This window comes from Anabrus simplex, chromosome 1 (genome assembly GCF_040414725.1).
Source record: "Anabrus simplex isolate iqAnaSimp1 chromosome 1, ASM4041472v1, whole genome shotgun sequence".
Lineage (NCBI taxonomy): Eukaryota > Metazoa > Arthropoda > Insecta > Orthoptera > Tettigoniidae > Anabrus > Anabrus simplex.
Genome location: NC_090265.1, coordinates 1,080,471,738 through 1,080,491,805, shown reverse-complemented (window position 1 = coordinate 1,080,491,805; position 20,068 = coordinate 1,080,471,738). Strand labels below are relative to the sequence as shown.

The following is a 20,068-nucleotide window of genomic DNA, read 5'->3' as shown; positions in this document are numbered from 1 at the left end:
TAAGTTGACCCCTCCCCCCTTCCAAAAAAAAAAGGCATTTTTCTTTATTTTTAAACCAGATTCCAAATACCAATTGTCATGTCTTTAACATCTTTAGTTTTTGAGATTTAAATACCTTCATACAAAGAATTCAACTAATTTTTCAATTCATTCACCCCCATTAAGTGAATTTTCCGAAGACAAAAGAACCCGTGTTTCTTTATTTTGAAGGAAGAACCCAAATACAAATGTTCATGCCTGTAACATCTTCAGTTTTTGAGATATAAGTATCCTCATAAAAAAAATTCAACTCTGTTTTCACCGCCCCTGCCCCCAAGTTGATTTCCCCCCTAGTATGTTTTTTTATTCTTAAAGGAGATTCAAAATACTAATTTTCACATTTTTAATATCTTCAATTTTTGAGATATAAGTATCTTCAAACAAAGAATTCAACATATTTTCCAATTAATTCACCCCCCTTATGTGTATTTTCCAAACACAAAAGATTAAGTGTTTCTTTACTTTGAAGGAACATTCCAAATACGAATTTTCGTGTCTTTAACATCCTCAGTTTTTGAGATATAAGTATCGTCATGAAAAAAATTCAACTCCATTTTCACTCCAGCTCTGCCCGTTAAGTTGGTTTTCCCCCCACCCAAAAAATGTGTGTTTCTTTATTTTTAAAGGAGATTCCAAATACCAATTTCCACATCTGTAATTTTCAGTTTTGAGGTATAAGTTTCTCCAGAAAAAGAACTCAATTTTTTTACATCCTTTCACACTCCCCACACAAGTGAATTTTCTAAAAACAAACAGTACCCGTTTCTTTAAAAGAGTTCCCAAATACCAATTATCACGACTATAACATCTTCAGTTTCTGAGATATATGTATCCTCGTAAAAGGAATTTATCTCCGCTTTCATCCCCCCTACCAATTTGATTACACCCCCCCACCTCCAAAAGCATGTTTTCTTATTTTTAAAAGAGATTCCAAATACCAGTTTTCACGTCTGTAACATCTTTAGATTTTTTGCTATATATCCATACATTATCATACAAATAATTCAACTAATTTTTCAATTCTTTCACCCCCTCCTCCCATTAAAAGTTTTTTCCGAAAACCAAAGAATACATGTTTCCTTACTTTTAATGGAGATTCCAAATACCAATTTTCACGTCTGCAACATGTTAAGGTTTTGAGATATACTGTAGATATGCTAATTTTAAAACTTTTTCAGTTCCCCTTAAGTGGATTTCCCAAAAAAATATGTATGTTTCTTTACTTTTACAAGAAATTCCAAACACCAGTTTTCAAATCTGTAATATGTTACGTATCTGAGATAATTGGCAGATATAGACTTTGTAAAATTTCACCTCGTTTGTCACTCCTGTTTAACCCCTATTCATCGGATTATCAAAAAACACAAAAATACATGTTTCTTTATTTTCAAAGGAGATTCCAAAGACCAATTTTCATGTCTGTAACATCTTCAGTTTTTGAGATATAAGTCTCCTCATAATAGGTGTTCAACCGCTTTTCCCCCTTATTTTTATCCTCCAATGGGATTTTCCAAAAACAAAAAAATAGAAGTCTGTTTGTTTTTAAAGGAGATTCCAAATATCAATTTTTACCTCTGTAAACTTTTGAGTTTTTCAGATATAGATATCCTCATTTTTAAATTTAACCCCCCTTTTCACCCCCTTAGCAATGGAATATCTAAAAATCCTCCCTTAGTGAGCACCTACAGCCTAATATAAATGTATTCCCGAAATTTCATTTCTTTATGTCAATCAGTCAGTCAGTCAGTCAGTCCGTCCGTCCGTCCGTCCGTCCATGTTCACATATATATACACACTGGTGTATAGATAGATAGATAGATTAAGCCTATGGTAACTTTACACAGTGCATATGAAAATCAAATAAGTCTTCTGTATGAAAATGTAAATAGCAAAGAAATTATATAAATCATAGAACAAATAAAAAACTTCAGTTGATTTTTCTTTTATTCACAGTCTTTTCAGAAAAACATTGTTTCATAGCTTGTTTAACTCTCTGCAAGTTTCTTAGAGCATCCCTCCACCTAATAAAAAGAATGAGGTTGGTGGCTGTTGCTTCTTCCTGATGTTCCATGTAGTTTGTTCAATTGTCATGAATGCCTCACAGTGACCTAATGAAAGGTTTTACTTCTGGAATTGTTGATTCCATTTTGGATACCATGTCTATAATGTCACTGTTGGTAAACTCGTTTACTTCGTCCCCCTTCATCCACTCATTCAATATAGTGTTACTGATTTTTTCACATCCAGGAATGTTTTTAACCTTCATTTATCTTGATTTCTTTATTTTAGTGGTGCAACACTGGGTGGTAGAAACACACTTTATTTCACCATTTTTTGGTTCATCTTCAGCAGGACGTATAGGCACATTGCCAAGCACTAATATTGGTGATTTTTTTTTATAAGAACATTTGTTTCAAACATTTTTTTCAACAGTTGGAATGAGGTGCTTATGAAACAATTCTCTGAAAATTGCTGAGGTCACCCAGGTAATTCACCGATTTTTTTACCATACAGGAAAAGAAGAGCACAACTTTTTAATGTTTCTGAAAGCTCTTGGTTTCATTGTTTTATACGTTATAATTATAGAATTATACGTTCCTATAACATTGCTACAAGCCAAAATCATTACTCTATTTTTTTGTTCTTGTACCCAGGGGCACAGTTTTGAGGTCGGAGTTGAGCTTGGTAGCATTTTAAAGTTTTGTCACAACTGTAACACTGTTCTCTTGACATACCTTCCTTGCTAAGCAGTCAATGTAAAAGAACTTTGAATTTATTTTTGCCTTGTTCATTGGCTGATAGTTTCTCCCCACTTATTTGTAACTTCCGAACATCACAATGATATTTCCACTTCTCAAGCCAGTGTTCACTCGCTTTAAATTTATCATAATTGTTTCTAAATTAGTTATCAAATTTGAGGGCAATGTATTGTACAATTGGCCCTGAAATCAGCAAACATTTTGTTCTGCAATGGGCAAACCAAAGATAAAGCACCTTGTTTTTTTTTTTACCATTAATGGCATTCTTCATCATCTTACACTTTTTTTTATTCTGCTGGTTGCAATCTGGGTTGAACACTATTTCTCTATGCCATAATAAGTTTTTTTTCCATTCATTCACTGTGCTATTTCCCACTCCCATGTCAGCAGCTATTTTTCTTTGCTGACTCTCCTGCCAAAAATCATTTTATTGTACAAAGCTTTCCTTCCATTGTTACTACAGTCTTTTTCCGTTTTCAGCCATGTTTTGACTGTAACACCAATTAAAATGTCACAAACTGTGTAATTTTCCTTTATCCACAAAACCAATGCAACAATATAAAAACTATGTACTATGCTGTAACATTCACGACTGACTAAAGTAGACTACAGAGCAGGATTCCATTGACAGCATAGGCATCGATATCCCCACATCCTCTCATTCCACAAGCTACCTTGCATTCTTTCTTACACTAAAGTCCCACTCCACAATGTTATTCAGTATTGCCTGGCCTGTGCAGAGACTGTTGATCTGTCACACACATAAAAAAATTAATTTCTGGAAACTGGGTGGATATCAGAGGATTGAGATAATCAATATTACAGGACTGGATATGAGAAGTTGCAATAATGGAGAAAATATTCTGAACAATTTCAGCAGATTGTGAGTATATTTGAGATCCATCACATAACATGTACTATTTTATGTACAAGAAAGCAAACTTACCTCTGCACAGGCCATGAAGGTCCTTGAAAGAGTGGAAGAAAAAAGCTTCCTCCATCCCTAACCTCAGCACTAAGTGGGATACAGCAGTGAGCTCTAAGCCTGGGCACCTTTCCCCCCCCCCCCAAAGAATTAAGCTGGCACTTATTTTTTTATGTAGGTTGAGCAGACTTCAGGGCCATATACTTCTCCAGAAGAAGTTACTTCATTTCTAAAGTTCTTAAACTTCTTGACGGGGATTCAAACCCACATCCTTCCAGGTGAACAGAGTATGCCTACACTGTCTATACTAGGCAGCAATTTGTATTTTATGTAGAATGTGTAAAAATGTAAAAAAATAACTGATGAATAAATAGGAGGTAGTGGGGTCTCATCTTTGCAAGTTAGTGTGGTAGGTCCCTAATCACTCTCCACCAAATTAAATCACAAAATATACTAAAGTAAATTAACATAACAGTAAAACAAAAGAAGATGAAGATGAAGAAGGAGGAGGAGGAAAACTAAGAACACTGAACAATAGGAACTGTAACCTTCCCATACTTATATTTTTAAATCACTTTTAAAACAATTTTTAAAATAAAAATAGATCTAGTGATATCCACCATCCATTTTCAATGCAAATTATAAAATTGTAGAAATTAAAAAAAAAAAAAAAAAAGTTCCTTCTTATACACTTTTTCTCTTATAAATCAATAGCAGAAGATGCAAAGTGGAAAGTCTTACCTTCTGGCTGATTTGAGTGATACGTAGCTTGGAACCCTCTGTGTCCTGCGCTAGTCCTTGCATAGTAATATACCTTCATTTTATTGCTCGATGATTCAATTTGTCGTATTGAGGAGTTGGATTTCAATGATGTAATAAAGTAAGAGAAATCATGGTTGAAAAACTGAAAGAGAAATGTTAACAATTAAACCATAACAAATTTATCTCTATTTATTGCAAGCCACACTTTCTTGTGCCTGAAACTTAATGTAAAACTGTTTTATAGCTTCTTGCAACATACAAATGTTATGTAATATTTGTTGATGATCTTCTCATAAGCCTTAAACATATCAAAGAGAAATTAGTTCAAGTTCATCAAGGCTGTGTCATATCTCCACTGTAGTTTAACATATACTCATAGGCCATAATGAATAAGGCACTGGGTTGTCATCTACAGAAGGCATCTGCTTTCTCTGTGTCACAATTGGGCAGTTATGCATGCTAGCTGTACAGGAGGCAGCAGCCTCTTGATATCAGTTACATTATTCGTGTTTGAATACAACGAATGTTGATACAAAACTTCCTCACTGTTTCGTGAAATATAGTATCAAAGTGCAACTTTTCTCGTAAATAGTAGTTGTGACAAAGCTGTTATTATGACTATGCATCGACTAATGAAAGAACAAGATATTACTGAGACCCTAAATGACATTTCAGACAATGAATCTGAGGGTGAGCCTTTGAACATTACATCTGATGAAGAAATATATAAACTTTCAGATTCGTCATCAGAAGATGATTATATACTAGTAGCATGGTCAGTGAATGCTAGTACTTTAGTTATCTACCATTTTTTAATAGCTTTTATTTCACTGAGCATTGTTGCAATGGCAAGGGTCCTGGTTTCGATTACTGGTCCAGAAGTAAACTTTCTGTGGTGGAAGTGTAGGGAACAGAATTACCCTTCCTTGTGATGCTGAGGGTTCAATATATGGTGGAGATAAAGGGAATTGACCACCCTGTTTCCACAAACATTTGGCTTAATATGTTTCCTTAAGATTTCATTCAGTCTTCGAGCTGAAGACACAACATACGTACACTTTTCTATTGATATGTTCATTTAGAATATTTCAATCACCTAACAATGCTAGTTAGGAATTTTAAAAAGGGTTAAATTTATTACAATACTGATTCCATTTCACTGTCAATCTTACTAGGTAATGGGCAGACAGAAAGAGCTCCAGTTCCTCGACAAGGGTGTGTCTGGGCCGTGGATTGGTTCGCTCTTCCAATGAGGATACCACCATCACACAAGCTGATATAGTTCTAAGCCTAATTGTTATTGCCAGAGGTACTAAAACGTTATCTTCAGATGGTACAACCCGGGTAGTTGGTGTAGAGAATGATGCCATAGTTGGTAGAAATGCACACCATAATGTGTTCAAAGATCACCATGGGCCAACTCCACATATAAAACGCTATGTGAATGAGACTTGCATCAGTGCTTGGCGACCGATGATCACTCACAAAATGGGGAAATATATTGTGGTGTGCACCGAGACAGAGATGTCACGTACTGAAGTCAGATGATCATCTGACCAATCATGATTGGTCTTTGAAAACTGAGGAACTGGAAACATATTCAAGAATACTCTACGTCTGTGATGCCATAGGAGTGAAGATCTTAGAACTGGATTTGCTCTGGTTAGTGAAGTGGAGTGTTCCTTTTGTAAAGGCGATGATGGCACATGACAGATTCAGAGAAATAATGCAATTTTTGAAATTTTATGTTAAATCTACAAGATCTGAAAATATAAAATAAGTTTGCTTTGATATTCGATATTTGGTATGATTTCATTGCAAATGCATAATGTAGCTACATACCAGGGCCATATATAAAGCAACTCATTCCTTCTAAATGTCACTGCAGACTTACACAATTCATGGCCTCAAAACCAGATAAATACAGGTAGAAATATTGGATAGCAGTAGACAAGGACTAAGTATGTTGTGAATGCCTTCCCTTATCTTGGAAGAGATGACACTAGACCTAAGTGTGAACATCTTGGTGAATTTGTTGTAAAGAAGCTGATGGGACTTTACATGCATAAAGGAAGAAATGTCACATGTGGCAGTTTCTTTACCTTCTTGTCCCTAACTGAAACCTAGAAAACCAATTCAACTACCCTTATCAATACTGTGAACAGAACTTGTAGGGAAGTACCAGTCTGTGTCAAAAAGGCAAAGCAAAAGTTGTATAACACAGCATTGCTGAAGACCAATTATTCTACATTAATGATCTATCAAGGAAAGGCAAAACAAAAATGTTCTTTTTCTAAGTACTATGCATCCAGATGTTCAAAATCATGATGCTGAAAAGAAGAAACCAGACACCGTAACATTTTATAAGAGATCTAAGTATGGAGTTGATGTGGTTGATCAAACGTCCCATAAGTACTCAGTGAAAGTACCAATCAGGAGGTGGCCAGTTCACACTGTTTACAACTTATTGGATTTGGCATGAATAAACTTGTGGATGGTGTACAATGCACTAAATGAGACTAAACGTAAGTATAGAGAATTCATTCCGCAGCTGGGAGAGGAATTAACTGAAACTTATGCACCAGGTAGAGCGGAAAACTCAGAGCTGACGCCCCTGAAGAAATTCCTCACAGACAAGAGAAGCGCATACGTTGTCAAGTCAAGACTAACTGTACTGGAAACATGTCATTTGGGAAGTATCATGCCTGCAGAAAAAAAGTTTGTAGCGAATCCACAGTCAAAGACTGCTACATATGCTCCCATGTGACAGTAGACTGGAAAGGCAGCAGCACATATTTGAAACTTGTATTATATTGTACTTCCTACCAAGTTTTTCATTTTCTGTTTAATCTATAATAATAAAAGGAAATGTTTTGAAGAAAAAATGGATAAGACTTACACTAAAAACTTTGCAACAAAAACAATATGTCATATCAGATGAAGAAAGGGCAGCCAGGTCAGAAAGAACGAAGAGATTTTGGGAGAGGACGAAGATGATGAAAGCTAAATTCCCAGTTAATTCTTTGAAGACTTAGATGTGTATGGTTTGATTTAAGTGCTCCGATGTGGGCTAAAATAAATGAATAAACAAACAAACAAACAAACAAACAAACAAACAAACAAACAAACAAATAAATAAATAAATAAAGGGAAATGTTTGTCTGTTTGTGTGTAATGTCCAGAAAAATTTACGGTATGCAGAGATCTGAAATTTTAAATATAGGTAGATTGGAGGGGATGCAAATGCACCTTGAAGCCTGATTGTTCATTTTCGCTTTCATTGGGGAATTATAAATGAAAAACCAGCAGAAAACGTGCATTGGTATATGACAATCCAGTGTGATGTCTTCAGGATTAAATGCATAGATTCACTGTCGCTAGGCAAGATACATAAGATATTTAATACAAGACACGAAGCCAGTCCATGGCGTAGGAAGCCATTTTCAGTCCCTGACATCAGGAGCCACATTCAGTCCATGATATCCGGAAGTGTTTGTATGTGTGTATGTGGAGGTCGACGCTAATTAGGAACTAATATTTAGAGGCCCTATGAAGAAAATAATAAGATGAAGATGTGTGTATATGGGCGATGCCCAGCCAAATCTATGGCACAGAGAGATCTGAAATTTTTAACATTGGCATATTGTAGATGAATCTTTATACAGGTATAGACCTGCTTTAATTAATTATTTATATTATATTTAATCATTTTATTTATTTATGTATTTACTTATTTTTTATTTACCTTACTTTTAATTTATTTATTTATTTTCTTGATATTCATTCCATTCACGAGATGCAAAAACTGCAGAGCAGTCGGTAAACATGGTACTTCTGTGGATGGTAATGTTAAGGACAGTGGTTTAATGTGTTTGGGTATTTCTGTCTTGGTGTGAGGAAAGATAATTGAAGGAATTTCTCAGGTAGGTGGTTGCAAAGAATTTAGTATTTTATGAAGGATGCTTAGGGTGTGGTAAGAACTTTGCACACGTAAGCACGGCCCAGTAAATGATGGGCAATTCATAGTTGAAGTATTTCAAGTTGTATCATACAAAGGCATTCTGTCCACATTGCACTTGATTATGCAGGCTTACTTCAGAGTCTCTGTACATGACATTGCAATAATCAAAACAAGGCAATACAAGAGCTTCAACTATCGATCATTTTTTTTTTTTTTTGTTTCTCTGTAAATAAATGTATTTTAGCCTGCTTAGAGAGTGAAGAGAATGGGTGAGTGCATGATTAGCTCAGTGGCTTAGCTGCTAGCTTTTCACCTGGGAGACTGGGTGGCTCCAGTGACCCCAGAAATAACCGAGACATGCTGAAAAATGTTTCAAGAGAGTGAAGAGAAGAAAATACTCGTTTCATTATGATAGAAACATGAGGAGTCAAAGATATATTTTCACCCTTGGCATTTTGCATAAGATGTAAGTAGCATTAACTGCACTGATGATTATAAGACGAAGATCTACTCAATTCTTGATAGGAACTTAGGCTTTCCAAGAATTATTACTTGAGTTTTGGTGGAGTTAATTTAATTTTAAAACTGCTGATGAAGACTATGACACTATGCAAAGCAGAACTAATTTTGAAGATCTACACAGCAAAGAAACCTGTAATCATCAGCATACATATGATGTAACACCTCAAATTTTGAAACATACTGTTGACATACAGAGAGATTAGAAGGGGACCCAGCGTATAGCATTGTGTACACCACAGTTCAGAGTGCACCATGACAATGAACTCTTATCAGAAATGCACAGCTCCCTCTGCAGATCAGTGGTAGAGGAATGTCAGCCTATGGATCCCGAAATAGTGGCTTCAAATCCGGCAGAGGTAGTTGAATTTTTGAAGGATGGAAAAACGTCTATTCATTATGCCATGTCATGCGATGGGGGCATGTAAAAGATCTCTGGCGACATATTTGGTGTTCACTCAATAAAATTAATTAAAACTCAGCCATAGATGCCCAAGAGAGGTATGGTTTACTCTCTGGTTGAAAGCAGTGTACAGTGATTATTATCTGAAACTGACAGAAGTGCACATGTTAGTGATAAGAACTCTAAAGGACAACTAGAGAAAGAGGTGGATATGACTGTGATGCATATGGATAGGTTGTTTCATAGTAAATGGTGTCTCACTGTGGATGATATCCTGATAGTGGTGGTGGTGATTATTGTTCTAAGATGAAGTATGACAGGGCAACCATCAATTAACACTAATCAGAAGGGAGGAAAGGAGAGGTACGATCCTTTGAAGACTGAAGGGTTCAGCACAGGAAAGGGCTATGAAAGGCATGAAAATGAAAGACACCCGAGGTCTCAGAAACCTATACCGTCAGGGCTGGAAGAGAACAAGAGTTGGTCAAGGTAGGTCAGATAGGAAAGATGAAGGAGAAGGGCCTAGCACAAGTGGAAACAATACCCTATTCAGCTAGGGGCTCTGTGGTCATCAACCCATGCTCTTAAGTTGATCTTAAGTTGATCTTAAGTTGAGAACCTTAGTTACCTTTTTAGTCACTTTTTACAACAGGCAAAGGATAATGTGGATGTATTCTACCCTGCACCCACAAGGGAATGACATCGTGGTACTAATGAATCTGTGTCAGAGTACCACCCATCACATCATCAGCAAAAGGCTGCATTACCAGAAAAATCTGTGCTAAGTGGATTCGCTATAACCTTGATAACAGTCAAAATAGCTACTGCATGGTCACTGTTATGCAATCTGCAGCGTAATCAGCAGGAAAGGGACCCAATTTTGTTATACACTGTGATAGGCCATGAGACATGGTATCATTACCAGCCCAAAACACAGACGCAAAGCTATCAGTGGAAATAGGTAGACTCCCCATCACCTATGAGAGCCGAGCCCATGCAGAAAAGTGCATGTAAGGTAATGATAACATTGTTTTTTGATAAAAATGGGCCAGTGCTATTGGAATTCCTGAAGAAAGGAGTAACTGTGAATGCTGATACTCTTAGGTAGGTGCAGTAATATCCTGGAATGTTCTCACAAAATAGCATACCACCAATGCTGCCCAGGATACACTGTAACAGTTGAGGACGGAAGTGTTCACACATCCCCTTATAGATCTGACATGTCCCCATGTCAGTAATATTCATAGAGTTGAAATGCGCCCTCAGAAGCACTGTATGATGGCATAGAGGCAGCAATTCAATAATGGCTCCAGAAGCAGCCTAGCTACTTCTTCCACAGAGCCATTCTTTGCCTCATTTTACAATAGGATGAATGTCTGACTGAGTAGCTGACTTCAGGTTCTTGTGCTTTTCTACTATTTCATATTACATACTAGCAAGATACCCGTGCTTTGGTACGGTATTATAATGAAATTTATAATTGAATGCTGAACGTTTTATATATAATCCACCGAAATTCGCGATCTAACTCGTTTTCTGAGAGAATCCGCCAAAATTCGTGATCTGACTCGTTTTCTGAGAGATTACGGCAAAGTTCTTCCCATTTTTCAATCTTTCTTTCCAGCAATCGATTTTGTACTTCAGAGCTAGGTCCACGTATTCCACCCGGCCAGTTGGGTCCCTAAATCTTTGCCCCATTTTTTCCTATAAGTATTTTAATATGGATCAAATCTTTGAGGAGATCAGGCGTGGTGTCGTCTTGGGTGCCTTGGCTCTGAACCCGTGGCCGGACTGCAATCGTAGTCATTACCCGGCCAGGACCCGTTTCTAACGCCGTCCACACATTTTTACGATGGTCCAAATGATTTTATTATTATTATTATTATTATTATTATTATTATTATTATTATTATTATTATTATTATTATTATTATTGATGCTCTGCAACCCACAGCAAGATGCAAGACTGCTATTTGGCGGTAAATTACATCCTCTGCCATTGTCATTGCTGACAATGTGACCAGCACCATCGTTGCGCGTAGGCAAGTGCACGAGATTTCTGGTGACACGAATGATATACTTCCGTGAATTATTGACCTTATTATAGAGGTGAACAATTGCACGGTCAGTATCATTCATACTGTTCATTTCAAATGTGTTTAAATTTTTATTTATATCCCAGGAGAATCTTCTGTAATCTAACTTTATGTACTTCAAAGGAAAAGAACCCAGGAAAGATTGAAAATGATCATTTTATGATCAGAATGAGTACATTATGAACAGTAAAATAAATTGGTCTCAACTCCTTTTTCACCCCACTGACGTCAAGTTGATTTCCCCCCCCAACCCCACCCAAAAAGACGGCATGTTTCCTTGAAAAAGGAGATTCCAAATACCAATGTTCACGTCTGTTACCATCAGTTCTGAGATATAAGTATCCCCATAAAAAGAATTCAATTTTTTTCACTTCCTTTCACACTCCCCCGCACCCTTAACCCAATCCCATAATTTGACGACCCCAGCTCGTCATAGTTATTTATGGCATATGAATCAAATGACGAGCTCTGCTCGTGGCGATGCACAGCTGTACATCAATCCATGTAGTTCAGTCACTAACCCACACATGCCACTTATATGCATTCCGAGCAGAAGTATACACATGTGGCTTCGGTTTTTCCCTTTTCACTAGGTTCTCACACACTGCCGGAACAAGATATAAGAGAATCTTTTTTCATATTATTTTGCTCTTGTCAGTTGCCATCATGGCATCAAGCAGATGTGCTGGTGTTGATGAAGAAGGAATACGGAAGCTAATAGATAGTGTTTTGCAGAGTGATATTGAAGGCAGTGATGTTTGTGACAATGAAACAGACCCTGAAGTCCTTAGTTCGAGTACTAACGATGCATATAATAGTTCTGATGACACGGAAAGTGATGCAAATAACAATGGTGTGCCGAGTCTTTCGAAACGAGCTCGTACCTCGGCACAGACTAACTTGACTGACTGGAACTGGACAAAAAGTGGCAATAAACCTGTTGTACAGAAGTTTAGTGAATACAGTGGGGTTAGTGAAAACTTATTGAAAAAGTCTGATAAGTAGCCACTATCTGAACTCTCAGTTTTCTGTGAATACATGAACCCTTTGTTTGACAAAATATCCGTTGAGACAAATTCATACACAGCAAAACAGTTGAGCAATCCTGAGAGAAAAAAGTTGAAAGACGATGACAAATGGTTTGAGACTACACCCGATGAAATTAGGGCATATTTTGCGGTAGTTATACTATACGAGTGCGAAAGTCAAGAATACAGTTATACTGGAGTAAAAACAGGTATATAAACACTCCTATTTTTCATGAAACCATGAGCAGGGGAAGATTTATTATAATTTCATGATTTTTACATTTTGTTGACAATGAACAAGTCGATAGTAGTGACAAACTAAGAAAGATTAGGCCTATAATACAACATTTCTGCTCCAAATTTTCAGAATTATATTTACCTTCACAAGACATTGCTCTAGATGAAAGTCTAATGAAATTCAGAGGCCGCCTTTCATATGTCCAGTGTAATAGGTCTAAACGTTCTAGGTTTGGAATAAAAATTTACAAAATTTGTCAATCAAGTTCTGGCTACTGTCTGTCTTTCAAAATTTATGTAGGTGATGATGTAATGGATCCAAGTCTCCTAGCAAGTACAAACGTTGTGCTCAACATGTGTGAACCCTTGTTAGGCCGAGGACATACATTGTTTTTAGATAACTGGTATTCTTCCACAGATTTATTCAAAAGGATACACGACAAGCAGATGAATGTAATTGGAACTGTTAGACAGAACCGAAAAGATATGCCTCGCAATATCAGTAAGACGAAACTAAAACATGGAGAGTATGAAACGTGGGCTGCCAACAGTATGTTGTGTGTGAAGTGGAAAGATAACAAGGATGTTTGCTTTCTCACCACTAAACACAAATCAGCTGACATGACAGGGACTGGCAAACTCAGACGAAAGAGAGGACAAACCCCTAGGAAAGAAGTGATAAAGCCCAAGTGTGGCCTTGAACACCAGAAGGGGATGGGTGATGTTGACCTTCAGGATCAGGTTACAGCTCTGTTCCCCGTCATGCGATGCACAGTGAAAGGGTCTAGGAAAATATTCTTTTACCTCCTAGATATGTGTATTTTCAATTCCTTCACTGTGTATCACAAGATCTCTGCCAACAGAAAGACGAGCAACACGGACTTCAGAACTAGCATTGCACAGCAGCCACTAGAGACTGTTCAGTAGCCGGAGTACTCGGTTCGAGGTCGACCTTCAGCGAGCACCACCCCGACTACAAGCTAAATCATGGGTCCACTTTCCCATGTGTATTCCTCCTACAGAGAAGAAATCAAAAGTCACAAGAAGGTGTGTTGTGTACTACAGCCGGGGTAAAAGAAGTGAAAGTTGCTGGCAGTGCAAAAAGTGTGGCGTAGCTCTTCACTTAGAAGAATGTTTTGAGGTGTACCACACCCAGCAGACGTACTAAAATAGCGGCATCGGTAAGTTTATTACTTCATTATCATGCATGCAAATTTTCAGAAAGGAATATTTACTGGTTGGTTTTGTATAATTTTCTAAATAATAGTGTGATGGCGATGGTCGTAGTGCAGTATTTAAATGTGATTTCTTAGTGAACTCCTATGGTATTTAAATGTGAGGCAAATGGGTTAAGTGAATTTTCCGTTAAAAATACTTGTCTCTTTAATAGTAAAGGATCTTCCAAATAACAATTATCATGACTCTAACATCTTCAGTTTTTGAGATATGTGTCCACATAAAAGGAATTCAACTCCTTTTCACCCCCGCCCCCAAAATGATTTTATCCAAAAATGCTTTTTTCTTTTTTTTTTAAAGGAGATCCAAATATCAATTTTTACGTCTGTAACAACTTTAGTTTTTATTACATGTAAGTATCCTCATACAATTAATTCAATTAATTTTTCAATTTTCACCACCCCCCTTCAATGGATTTTCTGAGAATATGTGTTTGTTTAATTTTAATTTTAAAGCAGATTCTAAACACCAATTTTCACATCTGCAAAATCTTTCGTTTTTGAGATAATAGTATCCTCATACAAATAATTCAACTCATTTCTCAATTTTCCTCCTCCCTTTAGGTGGATTTCAGAAAACAAAAAATACATATTCCTTTATTTTTAAAGGAAATTCCAAATACCAAATTTCATGTCTGTAACATCTTCAGCTTCTGAGATATCTGTATCCTAATTAAAGGAATTCAACCCCATTTTCTTGTCACTTTTACTTCTCCACCCAAGTGGTTTTTCAGAAAACAAAAATAATAATAATACATGTTTCTTTATTTTCAACAGAGATAAAAAATACTATTTTTCACTTCAGTAACATGTTAGGTTTTTGAAATATACTGTAGAAATGCTCATTTTAAAATTGTACCCCCTTTTTAGTTCCCCTTATGTGTAGTTTCCAAAAACAAATCACCTGTGTTTCTTTACTTTACAGGAGATTCCAAACACCAATTTTTACGTCTGTAACATTTTACGTTTCAGAGATATACTGTAGATATAGTCTTTCTAAAAGTTCACCCCAATATGTCACTCCTATTTAACCCCCATTAATTAGATTTTCCAAAAACAAAAAAATATGTGTTTCTTTATTTTCAAAGGAGATCCCAAATACCAATTTTCAGATCTGTAATATCTCCTGTTTCTGAAATATAAGTATCCCCATTTAAGGCATTCAAATACTTCTTCACCTTTTTTCACACCTCCTATTGGGATTTTCCAAAAACAAAAAAATATTTGTTTCTTTATTTTTAAAGGGGATTCTAAATACCAATTTTTACATCTGTACACTTTAAACGTTTTGAGATGTATATACGCTCATTTTAAAAATTCACCCCCATTTTCAACCCCCCATTAATCGATATTTCCAAAAACAAAAATATGTGTTTCTTTATTTTTAAAAGAGATCCCAAATACCAATTTTCAGGTCCGTAATGTCTTCAGTTTCTGAGATATAAGTATCCTCATTAAAAGCATTCAACCCTTTTCCACCCTTCCTATTGGGATTTTCCAAAAGCAAAAAGTACATGTTTTTTTATTTTTGAAAAGAGATCCGAAATACCTATTTTCAGGTCTGTAACATCTTCAGTTTCTGAGATATAAGGATCCTTATTATAGGCATTCAACACTTTTTCACTCCTTTTCACCCCTCCTATTGGGATTTTCCGAAAACAAAAAAATACATGTTTCTTTATTTTTAAAGGAGATTCTGAAAATCCCAATAGGGGGTGTGGAAATGGGTGAAAAAGGGGTTGAATGCATTTAATGAGGATACTTATATCTCAGAAACTGAAGATATTACAGACCTGAAAATTGGTGTTTAGGTTCTCATTTAAAAATAAAGAAACACGTATTTTTTTTTGGAAACTCCAATTAATGGGGGGTGAAAAGGGGGTGAATTTTTAAAATGGGTGTATCTATATCACAGTTTATAGATGTAAAAATTGGTATTTAGAACTTTAAAAACAAAGAAACATGTATTTTTTATTTTTGGAAAATCCCAATAGGAGGGGTAAAAAAGGGGTTGAATGCCTTTAATGAGGATACTTAAATCTCAGAAACTGAAGATATTACAAACCTGAAAATTGGTATTTGGGATCTCCTTTAAAAATAAAGAAACACGTATTTTTTTGTTTTTGGAAAATCCAATCAATGGCGGTTAAACAGGAGTGACATATTGGGGTGAATTTTTTGAAAGACTATATCTACGGAATATCTGAGAAACATAGAATGTTAGAGACGTAAAAAGTGGTATTTGGAATCTCCTGTAAATGTAACGAAACATAGGTGATTTGTTTTTGGAAAATCCTCTTAAGGGAACTAAAAAGGGGGTGAAGTTTTAAAATGAGAATTTCTAAAGTATATCTCAAAAAACTTAACATGTTACAGAAGTGAAAAAGGTATTTTTGAAACGTGTATTTTTGGTTTTTGGAAATACCACTTGGGTGGAGGGGGAGGGGTAAAAGTGACTGAAAGTTGTGTTGCATTCTTTTAATTAGGCTACTGTTATCTCAAAAATGAAGATGTTACAGACGTGAAATTTGATATTTGGAATTTGCTTTAAAAGTAAAGAAACACGTATTCTCGGAAAATCCAATGAATGGGGTGGGAGAAAGATTTATAAAATTAATTGACTTAATTGTATGAGAATACTTACGTCTAATAAAAACTAAAGTTGTTAGGGCCTACAGACGTGGAAACTGGTATTTGGATCTCCTTTAGATCCAAAGAAAAGCTCGTTTTGGGGGGGGAATCATCTTGGGGGGCTGGAGTGAAAAGGAGTTGAATTCCTTTCATGAGGATGCATAAATCAAAAACTGAAGAAGTTTCAGTCGTGATAATTGGTATTTAGAAGATCCTTTACTATTAAAGAAACAAGTATTTTTTGCCGGAAAATTCACTTAGGGGGGGAGTATGAAATCGAAAAAAAGTGAATTATTTTAATCTCAAAACTGAAGGTAATAGACATGGACATCAGTGTTTGGAATTTCCGTTAAACATAAAGAAACACGCCTTCTTTTAGTTTTTTCTTTGTGTGTGTGTGTGGGGGGGGGGGGTAAATAAACTTAACGGCGGTGGAGTGTAAAAGGAGGTGAGACCAATTGATTTTACTGTTCATTATGTATTTATAAGGAGCCTCCGTTGCTCAGGCGGCAGCGCGCCGGCCTCTCACACCTGGGTTCCGTGGTTCAAATCCCGGTCTCTGCATGTGACATTCATGCTGGATAAAACAGAGGCGGGACAGGATTTTCTCCGGATACTCCGGTTTTCCCTGTCATCATTCATTCCAGCAACACTCTCTAAAATAATTTTATTTCATTTGTCATCCATTAATCATTACCCCAGAGGAGTGCGACAGGTTTTTTGGCTGCCAGCACAATTCCTATTGTCGCCGCTAGATGGGGGCTTTATTCATTCCATTCCTGACCCTGTCGAATGACTGGAAACAGGCTGTAGATTTTCTATCTACTTATTCTGATCATAAACCGATCATTTTTAATCTTTCCTGGGTTCATTTTCAAGAGCCATCTTTTCCTTCGGAGAACGTTCTTAGATTACAGTAGATTCCCCTGGCATATAAATAACAATTTAAACACATTTGAAATAAACGATAGGAATGAGATTGACCGTCAAATTGTTCACCTCTATAATAAGGTCAATATTGCACGGAAGTATGTCATTCGTATGGCCCGAAATCCCGCACACTTGCCTACGCGCGACAATGGTGCTGGTGACATTCTCAACAATGACCATGGCAGCAGATGTAATTTACCACCAAGTAGCGGTCTTGCATCTTGCTGTGGGATCCAGAACATTGATAATAATAATAATAATAATAATAATAATAATAATAATAATAATAATAATAATAATAATAATAATAATAATAATAATAATAATGTTCTGGACCGTCGTCAAAATGTACAGTCAAAGCTCGAAACGGGTCCTGGCCGGGTAATGACTGCGATTTCTGTCCGGCTGCGGGTTCAGTACCGCCAAGGCACCCAAGAAGGCACCACGCCGGATTTCCTCAAGGTTTTGATACATATTAAAAATGCTTATAGGAAGAGATGGCAAAGATTTTGGGGAGCCAACTGACCAGTTGGAATACCTAGACCTAGACCGGGAAGTACGAAAAGGATTGCTGGAAAGAAAGATTGAAAAATGGGAGGAAACTTGCTGTAATCTATTAGGAAACGAGTCAGATCACGAATTTTGGCGGATTCTCTCAGAAAATGAGTCAGATCGCGAATTTCAGCGAAATATAAGCATTCAATTATATATTTCAATATAATACCGTAGCGAAGCACGGGTATCTTGCTAGTACTAAAATATGTTACAATTTGATTTAAAAATTGAACATTCACTAAAAATGTTTTTTTTTAAATTAGAAAATGTTTCAGTTTGTTGGACCCTCTTCAGCTAAAACTCATTTGCACTAAGTGTCCAGTTTTCAAATTACTGACCCTCATAGGCTGTAAATTTTAAAAAGTCACAATATTTTCCATGTTTTCCAATATTTCAACATTACAGTGATATTCACTGATATTATGTATAGTTTTTCAAACTACTTCAGAAAATGACTTGATGTCCTTGATTTAGGCTTTGTGATGGAACAACTCACCATAAGATTGGAACCAGCTCTGAAGTCCATATCCAAATCCAATATAGTAACAGTGATTCTTCTTCCTCGTGGTACAGTTATAGTCCACTCACAATAGCGATGATGAGGTAAACCATTTGGATAACCTGGACTTTGAATCTGCCCTTCAGGTGTGGACAGCTCACCTCCACAAACTGAAACAAGTGCAATAGCATAATTACAAGGGTTGAAACTTTAACAGTGGCAACTATTTAATTACAACTGATACAAAAGAGATACATCTATTTCTGTCCTTCAAAGTAGTCACTAGCATTGTGTACAACCCATTGCCAGTGATCGAAAGTCGTAAGATACCTTTAGCAGCACCTGTTGTGTTGATAGTTCGAATGGAGCGGTCTACTGCCTGACGAATCTCTGGAACAGTTCTGAAGAGAAAGCAATTGAATGATGTGCCAGAGGTCATAGAGCATGACAGTGTCATCAAGGTCTTCAAGAGGCTTGCGGGAAATCTGCATTGCCTTACAGAATAGTGGCACGGTGGGTATAATCCTTCAACGAGGGACACCAAAATGTGGCAGACGTGCGTCGGCCTAGTCGTTCTAGTGTCAGTGAAGTCGCATTACTGGACACTAATCAACACTATACAATTCTTCAGCTGGCCCAAAACACCAAATTAGAGTATATGACTGTGCTTCACATTCTGAAGGAACACCTGAGCATGAGAACAAATTGTTCCAAAGTTTGGGTTGGGAAGACTTGGGAGAAAGGAGACAAGCTGCTCGACTAAGTGGTATGTGATATAGATGTTAATTCTCCATAAGGAAACTGGCAACCAGGAATGAATTAGCTGGAAAATTTATAATGTCCAATAACAAACCATTTATAATGGTATTATAAATTTACTCATTTGGGACAAATATTTCAGGTTCCCTTATACCGTGAGTGTGCATCCAGACTGGAGAAATCTAAAGCACTGAACCTGACGACCCATACTTTATATGGGTACCACGCAGCAACCCAATGGCTCAAGTCAAGGAAAAGCTTTCTCCATACAACTGCAAGCCTCACTGAATCACCATCAAACTTCAGAGTGAATTCATGGCATTCCAGATCCAGCCACCTTGCAGGATGGTTGACGCCTTTCGAAAGACTTCCTTCAGGCTACGAGGAAAGCTGGTCAACATGAAAAACACTCAACAGGTTGCGTTCAGGAGTTGGAAGAACAAAGACCAACATGAGAAAGTGGGGTTTTGTCTGTGACTCCACTGTATGTGAATGTGGTGAAGAACAGACAATGAGCCATCTTCTTGTTTGTAACTTGTGTCCAATTACTTGCTCTCTCCAGAATGTGATCGATGCTACCAAGGAAGCATGTAAATTAGCCGCATATTGGTCATACCACATTTAATTAAATTTGTATTTATGTAAAGCTTAATCACATCGTTACCTGCCATCATCAGAAATGATTAATGGTTATAGTACCAGATTTGTTATTGTCCTGACATTATTGTTA

At 36.6% G+C, this 20,068-nt stretch overlaps 1 protein-coding gene across 1 annotated transcript in view; it reads right to left on the bottom strand.

Annotated features, from left to right (window-relative positions):
- The window catches only part of Cubn (Cubilin), an 882,604-nt gene that overhangs the window by 280,584 nt on the left and 581,952 nt on the right, over positions 1 to 20,068 (bottom strand). Inside the window, exons 46-47 of the mRNA XM_068225286.1 lie at positions 18,577 to 18,749; positions 4,465 to 4,627 (exon numbers count right to left, since the gene is read on the bottom strand). Of these exons, the coding sequence (XP_068081387.1) occupies positions 4,465 to 4,627; positions 18,577 to 18,749 (336 nt within the window). The remainder of the gene's footprint in view (positions 1 to 4,464; positions 4,628 to 18,576; positions 18,750 to 20,068) is intronic.